The sequence below is a fragment of the Trematomus bernacchii genome, unplaced genomic scaffold (genome assembly GCF_902827165.1).
Source record: "Trematomus bernacchii unplaced genomic scaffold, fTreBer1.1, whole genome shotgun sequence".
In the NCBI taxonomy this organism is placed as follows: domain Eukaryota; kingdom Metazoa; phylum Chordata; class Actinopteri; order Perciformes; family Nototheniidae; genus Trematomus; species Trematomus bernacchii.
In genome coordinates, this window is record NW_022987803.1 from 5,001,611 (window position 1) to 5,024,042 (window position 22,432).

Below are 22,432 nucleotides of genomic sequence, written 5' to 3' on the forward strand. Positions count from 1 at the left end.
ACGACCAAATCGTCCAGATATAGCGAGCATCCTTCCAGATCTCCGACAACCTTGTTCATCAGGCGTTGAAACGTCGCCGGCGCATTTCGTAAACCAAAGGGCATCACACATTAAGAGTATAACCCTGTGGGTGTAATAAACGCGGCAATCTCCCGTGCTCTCTTAGACAAAGGAACCCGCCAGTAGCCTTTCAAGAGGTCAAATTTACTGACAAACTTAGCCGATCGAACCTGGTCAATACAATCCTCCATACGGGGAAGCGGGAAAGAATCTGATTTTGTAACCTTATTGACCTTACGAAAGTCTGAACAAAATCTTGGAGTGTTGTCTGCCTTCGGCACCAGCAGGCAGGGTGAGGCCCAGCTAGAACAGGACGGCTCAGCAATCCCATTGTCAAGCATGTGTTTGACCTCTGCATCAAGATACTTGCGTTTCTCTGGGTGCACACGATAAAACCTCTGCTTAATGGGTTCAGCACCTCCAACATCTATATCATGCTCTACCAAATGCGTGCGAGTCGGCGTATCACCAAACAAACACGGATAACGGCTAACCAAATCAGTTAGTTGCTTGCGCTTGGCAACGTCCAAATGCTTAAACAAACCATCCAAATTTTGCAGAGACTCTGAATTCTTGCCGGCCATAAAGGATAGCATCATCGGGGCCCGACAAAGTCTGTCCGTCCTGCTCTGCCACAGCCTGATGGGACGCAGAGACTGACAAACACGTCGCGTGGGCACCGGGCAACAGCCCTTCCCGGTTGGCTGACTGAGCTGCTCGAGTGAAGTATGGCTTCAACAAATTCACATGACAGAGCTGAGTAGGGGACCTACGATCAGGGGTCGCTATCACATAATTCAGTTCTGAAACGTTCTTCACCACCGAATATGGACCAGAACACTTTGCCTGAAATGGGGAGGACACAATTGGCAGTACAGCGAGCACCTGATATCCCGGAAGAAAAACACGCTTCTCAACTTGGCGGTCATATATTTTTTTCATCCTTTCCTGCACGGAGGTCAAATTGCTCTTAGCCACCTCCTGGGCTTTAAAAAGCCTATACCTAAAACCACTCACATACTCAGCCAGCTTTTGAGGTGGTTTGTCTTTGGTCCAACCGTCCCGCAACAATGCCAAAGGGCCCCGCACCGTATGACCAAACACTTGGTCATTGGGGCTAAACCCTGTGCTCTCCTGGACAACTTCCCTTGCCGCCAGCAACAGCCAGGCTAAACCTTCCTCCCAGTCTCCGTTCATTTGGACACAATACGCACGCAACATCGACTTCAACGTCTGGTGGAACCGTTCTAACGCCCCCTGGCTCTGCGCGTGATAAGCAGTTGCCTGGTTGTGCTTAATGCGTAGTTGCTTTAACACCTGTGCAAACAAATGGGACGTGAAGTTCGACCCCTGGTCAGACTGAATAATCCTAGGAACACCAAAGATGGAAAAAAACTGCGACAAAGCACGTACAACAGACCTGGCCGTAATCGTGCGTAGAGGATATGCCGCCGGATATCTTGTGCTCTGGCACATCACTGTCAGTAGGTAACTAGCACCTGATTTAGAAGGAGGTAACAGGCCCACACAATCAATAGTGAAATGCTCAAAAGGCTGACCTGTAACTGGTATCGGATACACCGGCGCAGGTTTCAGGATCTGGTTAGGCTTACTGGTTAGCTGACAAGTATGACATGACTTAATGTAAGTGGACACATCCCTTTTTAATAAGAGCCAAAATAAATACCTCAGGATCCGGTCGTACGTCTTCCTGACGCCCAAATGGCCGGCTTCATCGTGGGACATCCGCAACACCAAGGCACGGAACCCGGAAGGCACCACAACCTGGTAAACCGGCTCACCAACGAAGTGCTTCAACTGAGGAACCCACTTTCTCATTAGGACATTATTCTGAAAAAAATACCCCCGAGCACGATTTCTCACCTCCCCACCAGGCAGAACACTCTCCATCAGACCTTTTAGAGACGCATCCGCACACTGTTCCTCCACCAGCTCACCGTGAGAAACCGACCAGGGAATCTCGAGACACGTCACACCATGCTGCGGTGAGGCCTCATCGATTTCAGCTGAGCTCATGTCCTCCGCCTGACCACGCTTCATTGCCCGTGTCACAGCGCATGCTGTAAACACGTCAGGGTACTCCGTTTCGCTCTTGTCTGGCTTACTACTATCCAGGGGCACTGGAGCCACGATAGCAGGAGGTGCCCCATCAGCCCACACCCGACTACCCGCAATGTACCCCCAGGATCATCGTGACCCCAGAGCTGGCCGCACGCCAACCGCTACTTCACCCTGAAACAGATCCGAAAACAGCATAATTGTATGGAGAGGTACCTGAAGAACATTCAATCCCATTCCCAGCACTGGAACAAACAACCCCATGTACATGTCCTCTGAAAACGGTAAAGCAGACGCTAAAATAAATGAGTGAAATGCACCGGTGTCGCCTAATATTTTTATATGCACCTTCTCATCGCTCCCTACCAGAGAAACAAAACCCTCAGTCATGAAAGGCTGTTTATCGGAGCACTTAACAGAGCTCAGGTGTTTAATAGTCTTATTGCAAATTGTAAGAGAGTGATTAACAAACTGACAGACACAAACATGGAAGAGATTTGAAGATGGTTAAGAAGGGTTGCCACTTAGTGTAAACTTACAGGGATCGCCTCTCAGAGAATATTTCATATTTTCCAGTTTCAGGGAAGACTTCACATCGCTAAGCCACTGAGCGCTGGAAGGGGCTGTGCTGGATTCCCAGTGAAGAAGAAGTCTTCTTATAACCAAGTGAAAGCCAAAATATCTAACTGCTTCGAGTTGTATCTATTGTAGAGTTCACATTTTTAACCTGACATGAGTAAAAAGGATGAGAAGAAAGGTGAAGATTCAAATCAAAGTAAATGGTGATGTCTCTGTTGTGGTTTAGGAGGAAAGCACAGTTCCTTTCTATCCAATTATAGGGGAGGTTTAAGAAAGAAAGCCATGTTTGGAGGGCTGAGTGTGTAATATAAGTTTAATAGTGCATTATGTCTTATTTTATTTGTACGTTTATATCTATATCTAATTTATATTCCATGTAGATCTTGCTATATTTTAATGTTATAATAGTTTTCTTAAAATATTTTTTTGTATTCATTGTTTTATTTGATGGTCCTTTTCTTACAATGTTTGAATGTATGCACCAAACACACCAAGCACATTCCTCATGTGTAAACTTGGCAATAAATGGGGCGAAGCCTGCGAGCTAGTTCAGGCAGTCAACTGGAGCACTTACGCTTCATACATAACGCCCCTTGCCACTCTACAACCAACCAAACAGAGTCTCCTTAATATGCCGCTCTATTTAACCTGCCTGATCTCTCTCCATGCATTGCTTGCTGCTGCTATTGCTGCAGCTACTTCCACGTCGCTGCTGCTTGAAATGTGATTAAGTGGTGATGTATTAGGTATTGATCTAGTCAGTGTAATCCCTGCAGAATGTAACAGAAACTAGCCATGTACTGCTGTACTATAAACAGCATATGTCTGTGACCATATATTTGTGGTGAATAAGAATATTATGAGTCTCATTCTGCATACACTCCCCACCTCCAGAGAGTTTAAACAAATGTTAAGTTAAGAGAAAATCTTAAAACAAAAGTTATATATCAAAATGTCATACAAAATAACCAAATTGGAATCAACCTTTATTTAAATGCTCAATAGATTATGTGACATGAATACATTACTTAATAAGATGCACGAAATATGTGACTTTAAAGTCACAAAGCAATAACAAGGATAACAAAAATAACGAAACAGAGCTGGGCACAATAACGTGTTGCATGAAACGGAGAACTGTTAGGCCTGTGAGAGGGGGGGGGGATCGGACTCGCAGTTTAATGGAGCGCCCACATCACACTTGGAGGTGTGACCAAATGCGATATGCTACAATAAAAACAATAATAAAATACAGCAACACACAGTGAAGATAAACACATATTAATAATGATTGCCTGAAATTGACTTAATCTGTAAATACAATGTAGTGGAGAGAAAAGTAGAACATTTGCCTGCAAAATGTAGTGAAGTAAAAGTATGAAGTATATTCAATGAAAATACTCATTAAGTACCTCGATTTTTTTACTTAAGTGCAGTACTTGAGTAAATGTACTTGGTTACATGCCACCACTGCATACATGTGTTATTGTGCCCACCCCTGTATATTCAACATACGCCACAATATGTTAGTGATGGAACAATGTTAAAAAACGATAGCAGAATAACAGCTCATTGGAACATCTAGTCACCAGATAATAAATAAAACATGATTCCAGGACGCAGGTGAATAATGTCTTTCTGAGGGTCTTTGCTGCTTTAACTAAAAATATCTATTCTGAAAAAACTGAAACGTTGAATTTAATTAAATGTATTATATCAACAGATTTCACATAACTGTATAAGGTTAGTTGAAAGCAATAATAATAGCTTCAACTTAATATCATTGCTTTCAACTAACCCAATACAGTTATTGGAAATGTGTTTACATAATACATTTAATAAAAGTCAGTTACAGTTTTTTGAGTGCAGATGAAGTAGAAGGACGTGCTCTTTTAGCCTCAAATGGTCCTGGAGCACAGTTCTGATTGTTTTGCTAGAGGCTGGCAAGGGCTCCCTGAACAACAAACTATGAAGAACTGAGATTTGGGAATCAACGTGACGGTTAAAGGGACAGTCGTGCTGTTTTAAAGTGGCTGCATGAGGGGCATCCATAATCAGAACAGTGTGAAGCAGACGGGAGATACTGTAAGGAAGATACTGATGTACGGGGGCAGGGGCAGCAGATTCATATATTTATACCACCTAAATGAAATAAGAATAATAACAGTGTAGGGTTACTTTAAAAATGTATTCTGTTACAATCAATTACTAGTTACATGTAAAAAAATGTTGTTAAAGGTGGGGTATGTCATTTATTTTAGAAACACTTTTTGTTATATTCCATGGAATGCTCTTAACATCCCGATAGCAATGAATATATTAAATGCTTTGACAATAAATACATAAAAAATATCATCTGTGGAAGCCGTAGTACTGTAAAAAGCACAACCAATCATTTTAGCCGGCCCGGCTAAAATGACTGGATGGCCTACCTGCCTGTCAGCCTTCCATCTGTGCACAAACTTATCTCGTGCCCTCATTGGTCATGTGCGCGTTCGTGTGTGTTGGAGGAGGGGCTCTGTAAGGAAGCCTGAAGGAAGGGGCAGATCTTTTCCGGTAATGTACTTTCAAATTCTAGCGCGCTCAAGCTAGTTTCTCCAAAATGACATACCCCACCTTTAATCTTATCTTTTGGATAACCTCAATACTAAATGCAATGCAAATAAATAACAATACGATGTTAAGTGTTTTATGTAAGACAGAACAATGTGACCGTAGAAAATAAGACACTTACAAATGATTTAGGACTGAAAGTAGCCTGAATGTAATCCAAAAATGAAATTCAGTCAGTAAATATACCTTTTTATGTAACTGTTAGGGAATACAGTTACCTTTTTATCCTTAATACATTATCCTGTTACACGAAATCTGTCACCCCCCAAGCCTGGTGAGGTGCACACTATATTTAGAATATTCGATTTTGCTGTCATAACGCTCTTTCCAATGTTATGCGATTATATCTGTAGACCTGTTTCTGTTAGTGTGTCACTTTGAATCTGAACTAACTAAACACACAAACTAACCGATGGAGGCAGGGTAAACCAGCAACTCCCTAAAGTCAAATGAATCATTTGAAATATACGGTACATAATGAGACTGCACTGAAAAAACTGAAAAAACGTTGACTCTAATGAAATGTAATTAACATGTAATGTAAATGAAGTTGAACACAACTGTATTAGGTTAGTTGAAAGCAATAATATTACGTTTTAAAAAGGTTCAACATAATATTATTGCTTTAAATTAATCTAATACAGTTATGTGAAATCTGTTGACATTTAAAGGTAGGGTAGGTAAGTTTGAGAAACCGGCTCGAGATACACTTTTTATTATATTCCATGGAATGCTCTTAACATCCCGATAGCAATGAATATCTGAAGTGCTTTGACAAAAAATCCATAAAAAAATATCATCTGTGGAAGCCGTAGTACTGTAAAAAGTATGACCAGGCTAAAATAACTGGATGGCCTACCTGCCTGTCAGCCTTCCATCTGTGCACAAACTTATCTCGTGCCCTCATTGGTCATGTGCACGTTCGTGTGTGTTGGAGGAGGGGCTCTGTAAGGAAGTGGCAGATTTTCTCCGGCTGTGTATTTTCAAATTCTAGCGATCTCGAGCTGGTTTCTCCAAAATTACCTACCCCACCTTTAATTAAAGTCAACTTTGCATTTTTTTTAAGTGTACTCAGGATTAATCAGGATACAAAAAAAGTAACTGTATTCCCTTAGTTATTTTAAAGAAACGTGTAATCAGTTTAACATTTGTGAACTATATTATTCTATTGTTTAAAAAGACACATGTTTGATCCTAAAAATCTTGGTTTCATCTTTTCTAATACACTTAAATAAAAAAACACCTTATTGATATTTATTTTCTCTTTTATTTATTGGAATTGCATTTGATATTATTATTATATAACTTAATCCAAAAGCAACGGAAAGTAATCGGGTTACTTTTGCACTGTGATACTCAATAGATTTTGAAAGTAGCCCTCTAAACTGATGGTATCTACTGTAGGCAATAAACAAACCATGGATAAGACCCTTATAAAACCCCACTTTAAAACAACTAAACTATCCCTTTAAAGGAAACCTAAAAGGCGCGTTCACACCGGAGTACTTTTACCCGTACTTTTCCCGTTTAGTTCCGATAGTGCCTGGAATTGGAAAGTCCCAGCAGCTTCTACTGAAGCCAGTCCCCAACTCCGGGGACTTCCGGCCGGGGACTTCGGGTGGCAGTATACGCCGTGAAGTTGTTTGCGGCCTGCCAGTAAACCCAAAGCAGAAGAAGAAGTGACGTCAGCGGCTTCATTTGCGTAATCTTCCCTCAGGGAACTTATTCCGGTGTGAACGCGATCTGTACTTAGTTCCATGGGGGAACTAAGTGCTGGCACTAAGTACGGCAAAGTACTTGGTGTGAAAGCGGCTATAGAGTGTCTGTAAAATAAGACAAACACAGGCAGCAGTGGAGAGCCTTTTAAACGGACAAACGGTTAGTGTTATGACGTTCCTTCATGTGGTAGTTAGACCCCGATACATTATTCAACTGTCTCTACCTTCCTGACTTGAAATGTGTAAATAAAGCATATTGGCAACATTCTACAGCACTTCTCCATTTGGTATTTATTTCACAGGGTTGTTTTCAATCTGATTAAACATCTCATGTGAAAGAGCCTGGATAGCTTTAGCTAGAAGGTTGTCAACATACTTTTAAAAAACATTTATTTATTTCCTTTCCAAGATATGTTCCTGGTTTCTGTCTCTGTAGGACGACACAGTCTTCTCACACTTTTGCCGAGAACAGAATAGTAACTATACAAACACAAGAAAACACTCTAAAAGGTGTTTTTCAAAAACAGATTTTCAATTTCAGTAACTTCCTCTCTCATGTCACTGTGCCTCCAGCTCGGAAACATGTACTTCCTGTCAACATCCATCAGGATCTTAATAAAATATTCAGACAAAAGTCAAACATGATTCAGTATCCCTCCCTCCTCTACGCATTTAACTTCTTAAAATGTGTACGTCTGCCCCAATCATTGCCACATGCCCCCCCCGATCCCCCCTCCCCTGAACACCAAGAGGAAAGAGGGAAAACAGAACTCTGCCATTTCCCCTCGTCCCTAGGTGTGTAGCAGAATTCTATGTCTTTGATTCAGTTCTTTGAGAGACGTAATCCCCCCCACTCCTCTTTTTATCTCCGAATCCCGACGGCCCCCCCGAGCCTCTAGGAGGAGCCGTCGCTCTCCGGGGGCTTCGAGGGGGATTCCTCTGAAGTCGTCACGCTGGAGAGCCCGGTGTCTCCGTTCTCTGCTCCGTTACTGAGGGTCATCTTCTCCAGAGCTGCAGGGGGGGGGGGGATTCAGATGTACATTGAGTCAAATCAAGGGAACAAATCGACAGCATCTGAGACGAGACATGGATATATATGATCCTAAGGAATTCTTTTTAATTATAATATCAGGACCCTCCATACAAATGCAAAAATGGAGAGGATGAAGGGGCTGGATTGGAATTGGGCCGATGTGTGAGCACTGTGCAGATTGTATGCATCATTAATTAAAAGTAAATAAGTAAATAGTAACTACAGCTGTAGAGCAAATATTAAAATACTTCCCTCTGAAATGTTGTAAAGTGAGAGTATATTGTAGCATAAAAGTGTCTCTTTTTGGAAAGAGAATAACTGTTACTACATTCAGGGAGACTCACTGTGACTTGTTACTTGTTTCTATTGAAGAATAAAAGTTACGAGAAATTCGCATTGAAATTCACACCGATTTGCCCAAAGCAAAGACAGGAACTTAATACATGACCTGATGATTTCAACGATACTGATATAATAAGTCCATAATGTAGAATAAATGTTGTATTATTTGGAAACTGACCCTGCAGTGATGAGGCGTTGTTGCTAGGCGCCGCTGTGCTGCTCTCCTCCAGCTCGTCCAGGTAGAGGCGGTAACGATGTCCGCTGTCGTCTTCGTACTCCACGTTCTCATCGTCACTGTCCACCTCCGGGGCCACGTACACCACCTCGAACTCTATCTGTCCCCGCTGACACACACACAGGCAGTGAGCACAGAGGGGGGGTGTGTGTGTGTGTGTGTGTGTGTGTGTGTGTGTGTGTGTGTGTGTGTGTCTGTGTGTGTCTGTGTGTGTGTGTGTCTACAGATGTGTGTGTGCTGTGTTACCTGCTGGGACAGGATGGTGACGGCCTCCTTGTGTTTGGCGTCTCGCAGGTTGATGCTGTTGACGGCGAGGATGGCGTCCCCCACATGCAGACCCCCACATCTGTCTGCAGGCTGGGTGGGATGGATCTCAGAGATGAGAATAGGAACACCGTGCTCCTTCCCCCCCTGAGGAGAAGACAGAACCAGAGTTAAACTCATCTAAAAAGTACTCGTATTAGGCGATCTCTGCACTTTTCATGCCTAATTCAATTTCGCTTTTCTCTTTATTCACATGTTATTTACCCTGCTGGTTAAGAAGTGGATCATCCAGGACCTGCTATACCATTACAATTGGAACCATAATCAAGCCAGCGTGTAATGTGCACAGGACAAGATATGTCAGATGCTGTTTGAAAGCATCCTTATACAGCAGGAGTTATATTCTCTATATGTCAAGATCCTTAGCTAGCTGCTTTGAAGTCATACTTCCTGATTGTAAAGCACATAACGTTAGTAAACTCACATTTAGCAAGAACAGTGCACTACAAGCTGAACAAAGTAGTTGGTTAGTTGAAAGCAATAATATTAAGTTGAACCTAATGTTTTTTTATTTAAACTTAATATTATTGTTTCGACTAACCTAATACAGCTATGTGTTAGTCTTTTGACATAATACATTTAATTAAAGTCAACGTATCAGTATTTTCAGTGTGTTTGCATTCATTTGCAACATACATAATATAATAACAATAATATCTGTGGTTAACACAAGCTGAAGTGACTTTAACCTTTTGTTCTGACATGTCAGTAAATACCCCACTGGTGAGTGTCCGAATGTTAAATGTGTGATAAAAATAGCGTTTTGTCACAACATCATCACGCCAAACATTAGCTGCCTTTAGCTTAGCGTAGGTGATGCACAGCCATGTGACTGTGATGTGGTTTAAGCTCTTTTTTTTTTTTTTTCATTGCAGCAAAAATCCTTAACCTGTTTCAGGCTCGAAAATGACATGCCCAAAACAAATGACTACAACTTAACTTCTAAAAGGGTTATATGAATAATTTCTTTTATCAAAGCAAGGTTACATCTGTGAGTTGGATGTAGAAGTGTCAGAATCAATATAAATGTTTTTTATTTTAAAGAAAATTCAGATTTTACATAGTAAAAAACTGTAAATGATAGTGTCTGTCCAAAAATTCTTTTTTACTTATAGTGAAAACTACCCTTGGATGATGGGTTAGTAGACTAAAAGCTTTAGGAATCCAAAGTACAACATATAATAAGTACCCTGTATCAAGATTGATGCAAAACAAGTGACATTTGACCTTTTTAGAGAGGTTTAGCCAAAACCACTCCACCTCTGAGGTGATTTGGGTGAAAATAGTTTTTTTTCCATATCTCTGGCCCCCCTTGCTCGATTTGGATGGTTGACACCTCTTTCTGACTGTTAGAGCCAATAGAATCGAAGGGGGAGGCCCCCACACACACACATTGTGAAGAGAAGATGTGGGGGCTTCGCGCATGTAATTTTGCATCAGAGTGGACCGATCTCTCGCTCTGACATTTGGAAACGGAAAAGCAGTTTTAATGCTTATGGATTATCAGAAATCATTTCAAAGAGGACACAGACACATTGGATGAACCTATGGATTAACTGCAGCATCGTTTTTTTATCGTTTTAATGCCATTGAAGACCAGTTTTGACCAAGGTAAGCCATGTTAGCGTTTCTAGCTACCTAGCTCCACATGTTCTGATGTACGCTTTCGTTTATAGCGTCCCAAATGTTTATCACTGAGTGTTGAGGTGGGCACCCCCAGATTCTGTGTCTCCAGGAGATGCTAATCGATGGGTTGGCTGTGCATCTAGGATAAGTAATAAGGGAGTTATGAGTGAGTTTAGGTGCAGTTTTAGGTTACATTTTTTCGCTCGTGGATAATTCAGAGGCTGAGTGCTAGCATTGTGGGTTTTTTTGGAAAAAAAAATTAAAAAGATCAGTTAGCTGAGTTTCTTCCTGTTACATGGATATAAAACATTCATAGTTTATTAAATATTAAGATTCCTTAGACGTTGTTTCCTGCAAATGACGCGTTTATCCGCCCGGTACCGGGGGGGCGGTGCGTAACAGGTTAAAGTGGTGTTAATATGCTGAGATGATCCTGTTAAGAAATAAGTGCCTTTTGCCATTGAGCTTATTCTTTTCAATATTCCAAAATCCAAAGGACAATTCCCATTGCTTTTTGTCGAAGAGCCCTAGTGATGCTGACTTCCAGGTCGGCCTGCAAAAACACGTCATCACAGCACCGCTATATAAATTGACCACTTTAAAGATTGCCTCGGTCAGAGCCGTATTCAGGAAGAAGGATGACAGCGGTGAGTTCTTACTGTGATGGAGATCCCGAGCCCCTCATGGTCGTCTTTGGCCAGCACCACCTTCCTGATGGGGCCCACCCCCTGAGTCTTCTTCAACATGTTTGGATTCTGTAATCATATCAACACATTAAGCTCTGGAAGCACAGATGAAGGTATCCACGGTCCTGAGCGCTCAGTAGTTTCCACTCACATGCCCCACGGGAGAGTGCAGGGGTTTCTTGGGGTCGTTGCGCCCCCTGCAGGCTCGGATGACGGTCTTGTGACGGTGCAGGTGGATCTCCGCCTCCAGCTGGTTCCACAGCTTGTCGTGGGCCGGCCCCTTCATGTCCCGGCCCAGCAACTGGATCTGCTGCACCCTGGAACACAGAGCAAGAGAGGAGGCTGTCAGTCCTTTCACTCACCACACTAGGTGTGGTGTTTTGAGTCATGCTCCAGTTTCTTGAAGTTAATAAAAGATAATTGTTGGAATTCATGCCGATAATTCATTAATAATTTAATACAAATCCTAAACTAGCAGCTTAGAGGACGCCATACTTCCTGATTTTAAAGAACATAACGTAAGGAAACTCACATTTAGCAAGTACAGTGCACTACAGGATGAACAACATGATCTGTATTAAAGGACAGCTTACCTCCAATCTTCCAGAGGCTTTTTATCATTACTCCTTCAAAAACATTGACCCTAATTAAATGTATTATGTCAACAAATGTCACATAACTGTATAAGGTTAGTTGAAAGCAATAATATTAAGTTGAACCTAATGTTTTTTTATTTAAACTTAATATTATTGTTTCATAACGTAATACAGTTATGTGAAATCTGTTGACATAATACATTTCATTAAAGTCAACTTTTACGAGTTTGTCATGCATTTCTTTATTGCAACACCTCATGTGTATTGGTTTCATCTCCTCCCAAAATTCAAAGTACATACTAGTATTTTTAAGTGCTGTCCATCAATTATAAAATGAATCGTGTTGATTACAATATTAACGCGATTCATTTTCACTAATTGAATGTGTACTTGGATCAGTTGAACCTGATTAGCCACCTTGATATAAAGTCACAAATACCGGGTCACATGTCACGGCTGTGGGTCAGGAGATATAAGGTCCTCATCCAATAGGAAGGTTCGATTGCCAGCCTCTGCAGTCAACATGTCGGTGAATCTTTGCGCAAGATACTAAACCCCAAATGGCTCCAGATGGCCAAAGGTGTGTGAGTGTGTGTGAGTTTCTCTGAGCAGGTGCACCTTGTACTGCAGTCAGACTCAGCGATGGAGGTATGAAGGAGGCTTCGTCAAACACTACTTTTTAAAGGTAAGGTTGGCCCTGTATTTATCTATAGATCATTAAAGGGAAATATGCAACATCAACTTGAATTACAGTCAACGTAATGTTGAGTAAATTGGTTGTTCATGATGATTTGTTTGCACCATAAAAAGAGTGGAGGTCTTGCAGATTTGATTTTATAATAATATGTTTTTTTAAATGTCTTTGTCTGTATTTTCTCTTTGCACTAAATCAGTAACAAACAACACAATTGGATAATTCTCCTTATTTATTGTTAATGTACACAGAGTACATTAACAATAAATAAGGAGAATCCAGATGTAAGGCTCAGCTGGAAGCATATTGCAATGGCTGCAAATGGAAAAACAGTGAAGTCTGCTTCCGATGTTTAAGCTGGTTTAAGTCATACCAAAATGACATGGTATCTTATTAGCAAACCATGTTTGGGGCGGTGGTGGCGAAGTCGATAGGGAGTTGGCTTGGCAACTGGAAGGTCACCAGTTCAAGTCCCGGCAAGACCAAGTGCTACCGAGGTGTCCCCCGTTCCCTACAATGCTCCCCGGGCAGATGGGGAGCCATGGAAGGCAACCCATCTAGGAGAAGGACACTCTGAACTAAAACCAGTCCTGAGAGGAGTTGCGCCCCCCAGTCCTTAATCAGCATAGTAAAGTCAACCATGATGACCAAAGTCATCCCAAAAGTCCTATACGGAGAACCGGGATGACTGGAAGCGACGATGGAGGGCTCGTCTGAGGACGACCTAGAGAGATATGACATCTCCTCCTCACCTTCCAGCCAGCTCCTTGTCCAGGTACTTGGCTGCCAGCCTGGCTCCGTACACCTCGGCCTGCAGCACGGCCATGTGTCTGCGCAGAGCCTCGTTCTCTTTCTTGAACAGCCTCATCTCTACCTCCAGCCGCGCCTCCGCTATTTTATCCTTCCTGTTGACCACCAGCTCCTGTTCCTGAAACAAGAACATCCTCAGTGAACACCACGAGCAGCAGGAGCTAGATCATGCTGTTCATCTCACAGCGCCACCTAGCAGAGGCATTTGTTCTACCAGTTTATTTATATACATTACATGGGAAAAAATGTAGCGTTCAATCTAATCAATACCTTTGTGGGGAGTTCAAGACCCCACTCGGAATCAGATTGGGCTGAATGTTTTCTGTGATTAAAACATGAATCTTAATCCATGAGAAATGTAGTTGGATCCAGTAAAGTCACTGTAATAAGGACATTTTAAATTCAGTATTAAGCTATGACAATTAGATTTTGGCAAAATGTCCAAGTGGGATCTCTTTTTCTTTTTTGTACTAAGCCCTTGTTCAGATTCCATTTATCTGTGTTTACACTTTCAATTAAAGCTAACAGGTAATGTATTAAAAATGTGTTTAAATAAGATTATATTTGATCCAAAATGGAATGTAAAAGCAAAAAGCATATCTGAAAGTACGTAGTAAATAAATGAGTTTACTATGTTCACCAGCAGCTGGTGCAAAGCGGTTTTGAAAGATTTGTGCCTGCTTTATGAACACATGAGTAGTCAGAGGATGACAAATGTCTAATCAGAGTCCAGCCCAATACAACGCTGAACAGGATATTGAATGGTTCTCTCTAGAGATGATTTCCATCAGTCTTATGTTATTGATATTTCTTTAATTCGCAGAAAGTCTCCATTAGCAGATCAGGAAAAAAAGGAAACAGGAAACTCAACACCTCAGCACAGAAAACTGAGGGGGGGTCAAACTCAATTTCATCTCGGGCCACATCAGCATTATGGTTGCACTCAAAGGGCCGGTTGTAACTTTAAGACTATATAAAAATACATATATAAATATTTAATATATATAAAATAATGTATTATATTACATTATTGCCTCTACATTGGATTATTATGGGATAGGGTAATAACTTCATCATTAACTACGTCTGAAAGCAGAAGTTTAGGGCAAATAATTGCAAGTCTCTTCAGTGAGAATGTCACAAAATGATTTAAAAAGAAAAGCCAAATTCTGGTTAAAAAAGTTAAAATCAAAAAGAAAAAGTTACATTTTGAAAAAAAGGCAAATTCTGAGAAAAAGGCAAACTAAGAAAAAGGCATATTTAAAAAAAAAAAAAAGGCAAATTCTGAGGAAAAAGTCAAATGAGAGATGCATTGTGGGACATGTAGTTTATGGGCAACGTGCTTCTGTAAATCGGCATGTAATCGTATAATAAACATATAATATTCTTTCAGAGCTCTTGCGGGGCCACAGAAAATGAAGTCGCGGGCCGGATTTGGCCCCCCGGCCTTGAGTTTGACACCCCTGCTCTAGATATACTAGATAATCATATTGTTGTAGTGTGGTTTTACAGACAGTTAAATAGTCAATGTGAGAGAATTACAAAGGGCAGTAAGCAAGAATATTTGGAATCCATATAGTGCATGGTGAAGCCAGTAGAAGCGTCCTGATACCAGGGTGTAGGACAATGATGCAGGGTGGATGGTAGCAGCTTTGATTACATCGCAGAGCTACAAATAAAGCAGTGAAAGTGAAAGGCCTTGTCAAATGCGCGGTTCTCTTGTGAGGAGCATTTTCTTACTTTTAAAATGAAGGAAAAGGGGTTTGCTAACTTTAAGGGAACGTTCTGACTCCTGCTGACACAGAACTTATATTTATGAAAAAGATAGAGACCGTTATGTTGCAGCTACACTCTAGCCATCAACCAAACAACTGGTCTTATTTGAATAAATATTTTAGAAAATAATTCAAAACAGAGTCATTAACCCAATTTGTAATGACATTTGATTGACTTTCAGATCTCTTTGATTGTATGTGAATGACTGATGGTTGATTTGAATGGTTAATGGCCATGTTAGAGGCCATATGTTGAGATATTATCGCCATTGTTTCATAACCTTAATACCAGGCTCGCTGTAAGACCAAGTCAAAGTGGGGGGGGGAATAAAGTCTTGTTGCCGACTCTATTCCAGCGCCAAGGCAGTCGGGTTAATGGTGACTCGAAGATTCTAGTACTGCATGGCTGAATTCAGTAGAATGAATCCTGCCTTTATTGTTTCATTGAGAACTGAATGCCTGGCTGTGTACAGTCAGCTAGAATTCATGAAATCCTTTTTACTCCTGCCTTTAAGAATCAGAGTCCCTAGTTGCGTACAGTGTAGCTACAAAATCTATATGCAATTCAAATAACTTATTTTGAATCAATCTACTTTCTACAATGAAACCCATAGACAGACTTACCATCTCGTCCAAAGTAGCTGCAGGCTTTCAGAGGCAGAGGAAGAACAGGAAGAAGTCAAAGATTAGAAAAATGTACATTTCAAGCAGCAAAGATGGCAAGTGAATCATTAAAACAAGTGGCAGATCATTTCAAAGAATATGCATAGGTTGGAAAAAAGGAATTGAAGCAGTCCCAGTTATTGAAGCATAGGCAATTGCAGTGGAAGCAACAGGAAGTGAGTTTAAAGCACCACAGCAGCAGCAGCTCACACTGGCTCCCCTTCTGGTCATTTATGATACTGCAACTAACATTTAGTTCTAGGCATCAAGTCTATTTTCCCCTGACCAACATGTGTAACGTCATTGTTTCAATAAGGAAAACCTCTCTAATGCATAGCAGGACTGATGCTGACCACATCATCACTGTATTACCGTAGCTGTGACCTAGCTGTTAGCTTAGCATCAGGCTGGTCTAAATCTTTTCGGCTGTCACGAGGAATCCATGTTAGAACGATTGTTGAGTGACTTCAGTAATCTATTAAGGACCATCTCAATTAGTGAAGGAATTATATTAGTATGTGTTTCTTTGATGATAAATGATTTGCATTGGGGGGGGGGGGGGGTGCGTAGTAATCAGCAGTGAACCGCTTCAACACGTGTATTTCGGTTTATTCACGGCATTCATTTTGTTATTCTACAGTATTGTTGTTTCATAGTTATTTCTTAATGTATATAACCAAATTTGTGTTCTTTGAAATTGAAAAGGATATTGCATTGTGTTTGTTACTTTCGTTGCAGTTGTATATATCTTAAAGGACACCTATCATGCTATATTTGAACAATATATTGTAGGGCCATACCTATATAAAGTATATAAATATAGTTTTTTTTTCAAAATACCAAACAGATCCTGCATTTTAGCCATGCCTCATTTCGCTCCATTTGCTCTTTCCAGCACTGTTTTTGCAGGGGGCTGATTCTGTGAGCTGCAGCTGACCACGCCCCCCTGCAGGAGGGGAGCGTGCTCTGAACAGCTGCTGGGCTGTCAGAAGAGGGGGGAGATCTCCGTCCTCCGTGTTTTATTATATTATTATATAGAGTCGTTATTCATTTGTTTTAAAGCTCAATAAATAACAAAGAAGACCTTTGACCGGCACTTTTCTAATTTTGTCCGGAAGATTTAAACTTTAACGGACATCTTGACCGGCGAAAGAAAACCTAACTGAAACTCTGCCGCACGGTCCCCTCGTTCCTTGGAAGAGGCGGAGAGGTGGGTGTTTGTCATCTGCTGGTGGACTAACCGGAGAGAATTACAGTGCTTGCCTCGACGGGGAGGGATTGCATTGAATTACAGCAGCGGGAGCAAACGCTTGCCTCGGGGAGGGAGAAAAAAAGCCACAGCGGAGAATAAACAGAAGGGCAACCATGGCAACCATGTGCGGGAAGTCTTCTTCGCTGCTTTTGTGGCAGACTACAGCGCCACTTACAGGCCTGGCATATGTACTCCAGCGTCTCCAGCGCTTTCGAGCGGCAATGGCCGGCCGTGGCCCAACCCCACATTCCCCTGATAGGTGGAGAGTTGGCCCAATAGCCGTAGCGCCACCGTCCTGACGTCAGGACAGTGTTCAAATCTGGATCAGTTTTGATCAGATCCGTTGCAGCCCCTTTTTTAGAGATTTGGGTATGGAGGAAAAGAGAGAGGGTTGTGTTTTCTGACACTTGGTGAGTTCCCTGGAACACCGGGGACACATATTCATGTATAAAAGACGTACAAAAGTGCATTTTGCATGATAGGTCCCCTTTAAGTGTAATTTGGCTTGGCTTCCTATTTTGTATGGTCATGCTTTTATTTTGAAGGAGAGTTAGCGCTTTTGACAGGAAGTTGTTGTTGATATGGAAACAACGTGACGGAGATTAACGGAGAAAAAGTAATATCTACATTATAAAGACGGAGAAAGTAAACGATAACGTTTATGGTTAAGTGTTAGCACCCCCCGAAGAGGCACAAGCTCTTACGTTGATATTGGAGTTTTCAATCAATTCAATTTAAAAAACGAAAGAAATAAAAAAGAATATCCGAATAACTTAATTGAAACCTGAATAGTACTCCAACGAACGAATATTCGGGTACAGCCCTAATATCCACAGAACAGCCCACTGCGATGCAGAGGTTCTGTAGTGATCATGTTAACACAAAGAGAATAACATGAGCATCTGTGCGCTCAATATTTACATAAATATGGATTACGTTTTTTCAAATGTGTTATCGCATGTGTTGTACAAATGTCGTGAAACATAAGTCATGGTATTTTTCATCTAATACAGGTATTGTTGTTTGTATTAAATCTGAACTTTAATACAGACAAGATGTGATAAATATAATGTAAAATGTAGTAATTTATTATATATATATTTCACAACATACACCACTGTATATAATAATTGTAATAATGATGTTATATGTTGTAGTACAATGCCCGGATTTTAACAAATATTTATTTTCTTCTTTTTCTCTTTTATTTATTTCCTTTTAAAATAAAGTAACTGTAAACAAATATATATATATCCCCCACGTTAAATGAACCTTTTTTATTATTTTTGTATTATTATTTTTCATTAGCACAGTGTAATGGTTCATAAAAATCTATAAATCCAGATGTCTTTGAGTATATCTGGTGTTGTATATATATATATATACAAGATACCTAACTTACAACATGGGACATACAGTTAGAAACTAAATACAAATAGTTCAAATGTGCATTTAAATTAAGCCTTTTAATATTGTCCTGTATTAATATTAAATAGGTTATTGTCAGTGTGCAGGTGTTCTTCCTTCTCTAGATGAGATTACATTTCTTGCCTTTTAAGACAACCCTGTAAAACAATCCCGACAGATAAAGCAAGCTCACACCTCCTGCATGAAGTAAACAAAGTGTGACCTCAAACACTAACAACCAACCTGGATAAATCAACTGTGTATATATGTTGTTTTAACGTATTGATTCCAATAGTGGTTACACACACAATACGGCAGCAACATAATAATACATTTCATTAAAGTCAACATTTATTTTCCAGTGTGAACCTTTGTTTGATTTAATACTAGCCTCCCCCTCCCTGCGTGTCTGAATCAATAGTGCCTCTATCAGATGAGGGCACAGTGCCAGCAGCTCTCACCAGTCGCTCCTTGATGGAGTCCGAGTCCTCTGTCTGGCCCTGCTTGGCGTGGAGCTGCAGCTGCAGAGCGTGGAGCTGCAGCAGCTGGTCGTGGACCTCCCTCTCCACCACCTTCCTCTCCGCCTTCGCATCCGTCAGCTCAGAGCGCAGGTCCACCAACTGAGCCTGGAGGGGGGGGTCAGGATATCAGAGTCAGATATATGTCCGGTCTGACTAAACACTGGTGCAGGAACGAGTCCTACAACCTGGAAATGACTGAGCAGTTTAGCACTTCCTGTCCCCTGGTCTCAACCGTTTTTGAAGGTGTTGTTTGTTTGTTAGTCAGAGGTTAAAACAAGCTTAAGAGATTTTTACGTGTTGTTCTACAACATAAAATACGTCAGTAAATACCCCGCTGGTGAATGCCTAAAGCTTTTATGTGCAGTGTTGTAAAGTAACTAAGTACATTTACTCAAGTACTGTACATAAGTAACATTTTGAGGTACTTGTACTTTACTTGAGTATTTCAGTACTTCATTTTGCTACTTTGAACTTGTATTTCACTACAATTCAGAGGTAAATTGTATGCTTTTACTCTACTACATTTATTTAAAACCTTTAGTTTGCAGAAATAAATATTTTATGCAAATAAATTGTTTGTAGTTTCAGTAGCTTACTATTAACTTCCCTATTATACATATATATATATATATATATATATATATATATATATATATATATATAACATCAATAGGTCTGGATATATACAAAACATGTCTCTGATTGGCTGAAACACCAAACAGATCATTGCAGCATCCCATAATCCCCTCTGTTTCAGCCCTGTTTCAAAAGTGCTGATTCTCTGTCTGTTACTTTAGATGAAAATAAGGAGCCACTCTTCACGCCCCTCTGAGAGATATTTGGTTAAAAAGAACACAATGGTGCTCTAGGAGGAGATTCAGGTGATAAGATAGGGGGGTTACCTTAGTTGGTGATTGGCTAATGGTTACACAAGCCAAAACATCGTTATGACATCATAAAGTGGCCAAAATCTGATCAGCTCATTTTCAGACAGGTTTTTATATAAATGGATCAGGAGAAAAAGAGAGAGAATCTTTTTTCCTGAATCTTTTAGAATCTCTTTACACAGAGGGGACACATGTTGATGTATAAAAGACATGAACAAGTGGATTTTGCACAATAGGTGACCTTTAATGACTATACACATTAACTTCTAGTTTACACGTAGTTCTTTTATTTTAGTTATTGAATCATCTCTCAGAAACGTGCTGCAGTGCAATACATTTCATTGCTTGTTTTAACATCGCCTCAGGAACTCACATCCTTGAACACACAGCAGGGTGTAACGCACTCTTTATGGTTCCATAGAAAGCTCTTCCTACCAACGTGTCCATCATTCCATTGTTGAACAAATTCAGCTAGGAGATGTTGTGCGTCATCGTATACCGTGTATCACATAAATAAAAGCTGCCTAAGATGTGTTGTTCTATTTCCAGTTTAACAACGTATCTGCCAGGGAAAAACTGAAGTGGCATGGTGTGTTTAAGTGGCATACAGCAGGGACATATGCCTTTAAATAATTGTTAGGTGCCGTAGACCTTCGATTCTTTTCATTATCAAACATTATCTTGATAGTTTATTAGATTAATCAATACAAAATGTTAACATGTTTTTATAAAATGGCGGAAAATAGTGAAACATTTCCATCCCAGTTTCTCAAAGTGCAAGAAAATGTGTTAAAATATCTTTAAATATCAGTTCAAAACACAAAGATACTTATTTGACATGACATTTGATAGAGAAAAGCAAACACCTTCACATTTCAGAGAATATAAACTACATTTACATACATTTTTCGCACTTTGAAACACTTATTAAGTCAATATTATCTGTCTGTCAGCTTATCGATTATTCGACCAAACCGTTAGAGCTCTAAATGTGCCTGTGGACAGTGGCAGTAAAACACCTGTTATAAAAATTATATTTGTATTTGAGTTAGTCAAAGTGTATAGCACTGACTGAGGCTTTTCACATGACATGATGGCAGAACGTTACCACAACAAGAGTGATAGGTATGACGTAAACACCAATCAGTTTTCGGTCAGGCCAGTTGATTGAATGATGACTATATTAACGTTAAAATTCATTTTGAGGTTGAATTGTACACAAGAGGTACTAACCTCTAGTTTGTGGTTCAGTTGAAACACCGTCTGGGTTTTGTGACAGAGCTGAGCAAAGCAGGAGCTCAGGCTGGTCATCTTCTGCCGACCCTCGTACGTAATATCGACTTGATCTGGGTCTATTTCTCCGAGCAGCAGATCCACGTCCACGAAGGCCTTGTCAAACTCTTTCTCCAGCACTTCTAGCCAGCGAAACATGGTCATCCCGGAGCCGAGGCCCGAGCTCTGACCCACCGGGGAGCATCCAGCCGAGGCGGACATAGCGAGAGCAAAACAGAGCTAACGTTAGCTTAGGAGCTAACTCTGAGTGTTATTAACCTTAAATGACCCTCCTCTCTGTTGACCACTGCGAGATAACACAGTCGAAATAACGTTGGAACCCAATGGCTAGATTGTGTATTGAGTTAGCGAAGAGAAGTCTGACAAATAGCGTTTTCTGGTTCTCGGGAAAAGCTCTTCCTGACCAGGAAGTTCCACATCAGGCTGTGATGCAACTACTACTGTCTGCCTCTTTGCAAGGAAAAATAGTGGATATCAGATTGAGCTCCTGTCGGCACTAAACCAATCCATGGGAAACCACGGTTCCGTAGAGCCCCCTACTGGAGAATGACTGATATGAAAATTGCCTGCACTGGTAATTTCAACAGTATTTTCAAAACAAGAGAAAATACAGATAGATTCTCAAATTATTAAACTCAACTTCACACATTAATGGGCATCTTCAACACTTTGGGCTGCATCTTGCATGAAAGGTGCGTTTATTATCATTACAGGCTACAAATTGGGCTGCAGGTATCTCTGGTCCACTTTTTTCATCTAATGGTTACAGTCATTATTTTATCTTAGTGACTGGTATTGCCACCAATACTCTGTTCATATGTTTTTATGATTATCAATAAAATAATCTAAAAACACAAATGTGTTATTAAAGTGATTCAAAATCATTTCATGCTTAAATAATATCCAGATTATATTTTGTATTATTTTATGTTGTTTTAATATAATTGTTGATAAGTGTTAAATGGTGTTTTTATAGATAAAAAGTACAGGAAGTTTATTAGAAAATAAAAAGATACATTTTCAAGGCTGAGGTTATGGTTAAGTGACCAAGTAAATTCAGGAGTCTGTATCGGATAAGTAGAATAAGATAGACAAGGACATCATGTACAATTAAATATTGTACAGTGAAAAATAAAGACATACATTTCACGATTCAAGCAGATGAATGCTTTATGGAACTTGAATGAAATGAAATTAGATAGAATTAAATACAATAACATTTAATTAAAATAATATATA

At 40.4% G+C, this 22,432-nt stretch overlaps 1 protein-coding gene across 2 annotated transcripts; it reads right to left on the bottom strand.

The window, feature by feature from the left end:
- Positions 1–7,320: 7,320 nt before the first annotated feature.
- On the bottom strand, positions 7,321–21,703 carry gopc (golgi-associated PDZ and coiled-coil motif containing). 2 transcript variants are annotated; one of them, XM_034150581.1, is made up of 9 exons: positions 21,134–21,703; positions 18,954–19,118; positions 15,795–15,818; positions 13,338–13,513; positions 11,447–11,612; positions 11,269–11,364; positions 8,906–9,070; positions 8,603–8,768; positions 7,321–8,060 (listed from the first exon to the last, which is right to left on the bottom strand). In XM_034150581.1, exons 1-9 carry the CDS (start codon positions 21,392–21,394, stop codon positions 7,945–7,947), a joined length of 1,335 nt encoding a protein of 444 aa, XP_034006472.1. In that variant the 5' UTR covers positions 21,395–21,703; the 3' UTR covers positions 7,321–7,944. The 2 variants fall into 2 exon arrangements, with proteins under 2 accessions (XP_034006472.1, XP_034006473.1); XM_034150582.1 differs by lacking the exon at positions 15,795–15,818 and having other exon boundaries at positions 21,134–21,700.
- Between the last annotated feature and the right edge of the window lie 729 nt (positions 21,704–22,432).

Excerpts from the sequence above, each read along its gene's own strand:
- gopc (XM_034150581.1), bottom strand. The coding sequence starts at position 21,394 with ATGTCCGCCTCGGCTGGATGCTCCCCGGTGGGTCAGAGCTCGGGCCTC. Across the intron at positions 15,819-18,953 it reads ACTCCATCAAGGAGCGACTG|CCTGCAGCTACTTTGGACGA; the intron begins GTGAGAGCTGCT and ends TGCCTCTGAAAG. Across the intron at positions 11,365-11,446 it reads TGCACTCTCCCGTGGGGCAT|AATCCAAACATGTTGAAGAA; the intron begins GTGAGTGGAAAC and ends ATATGATTACAG.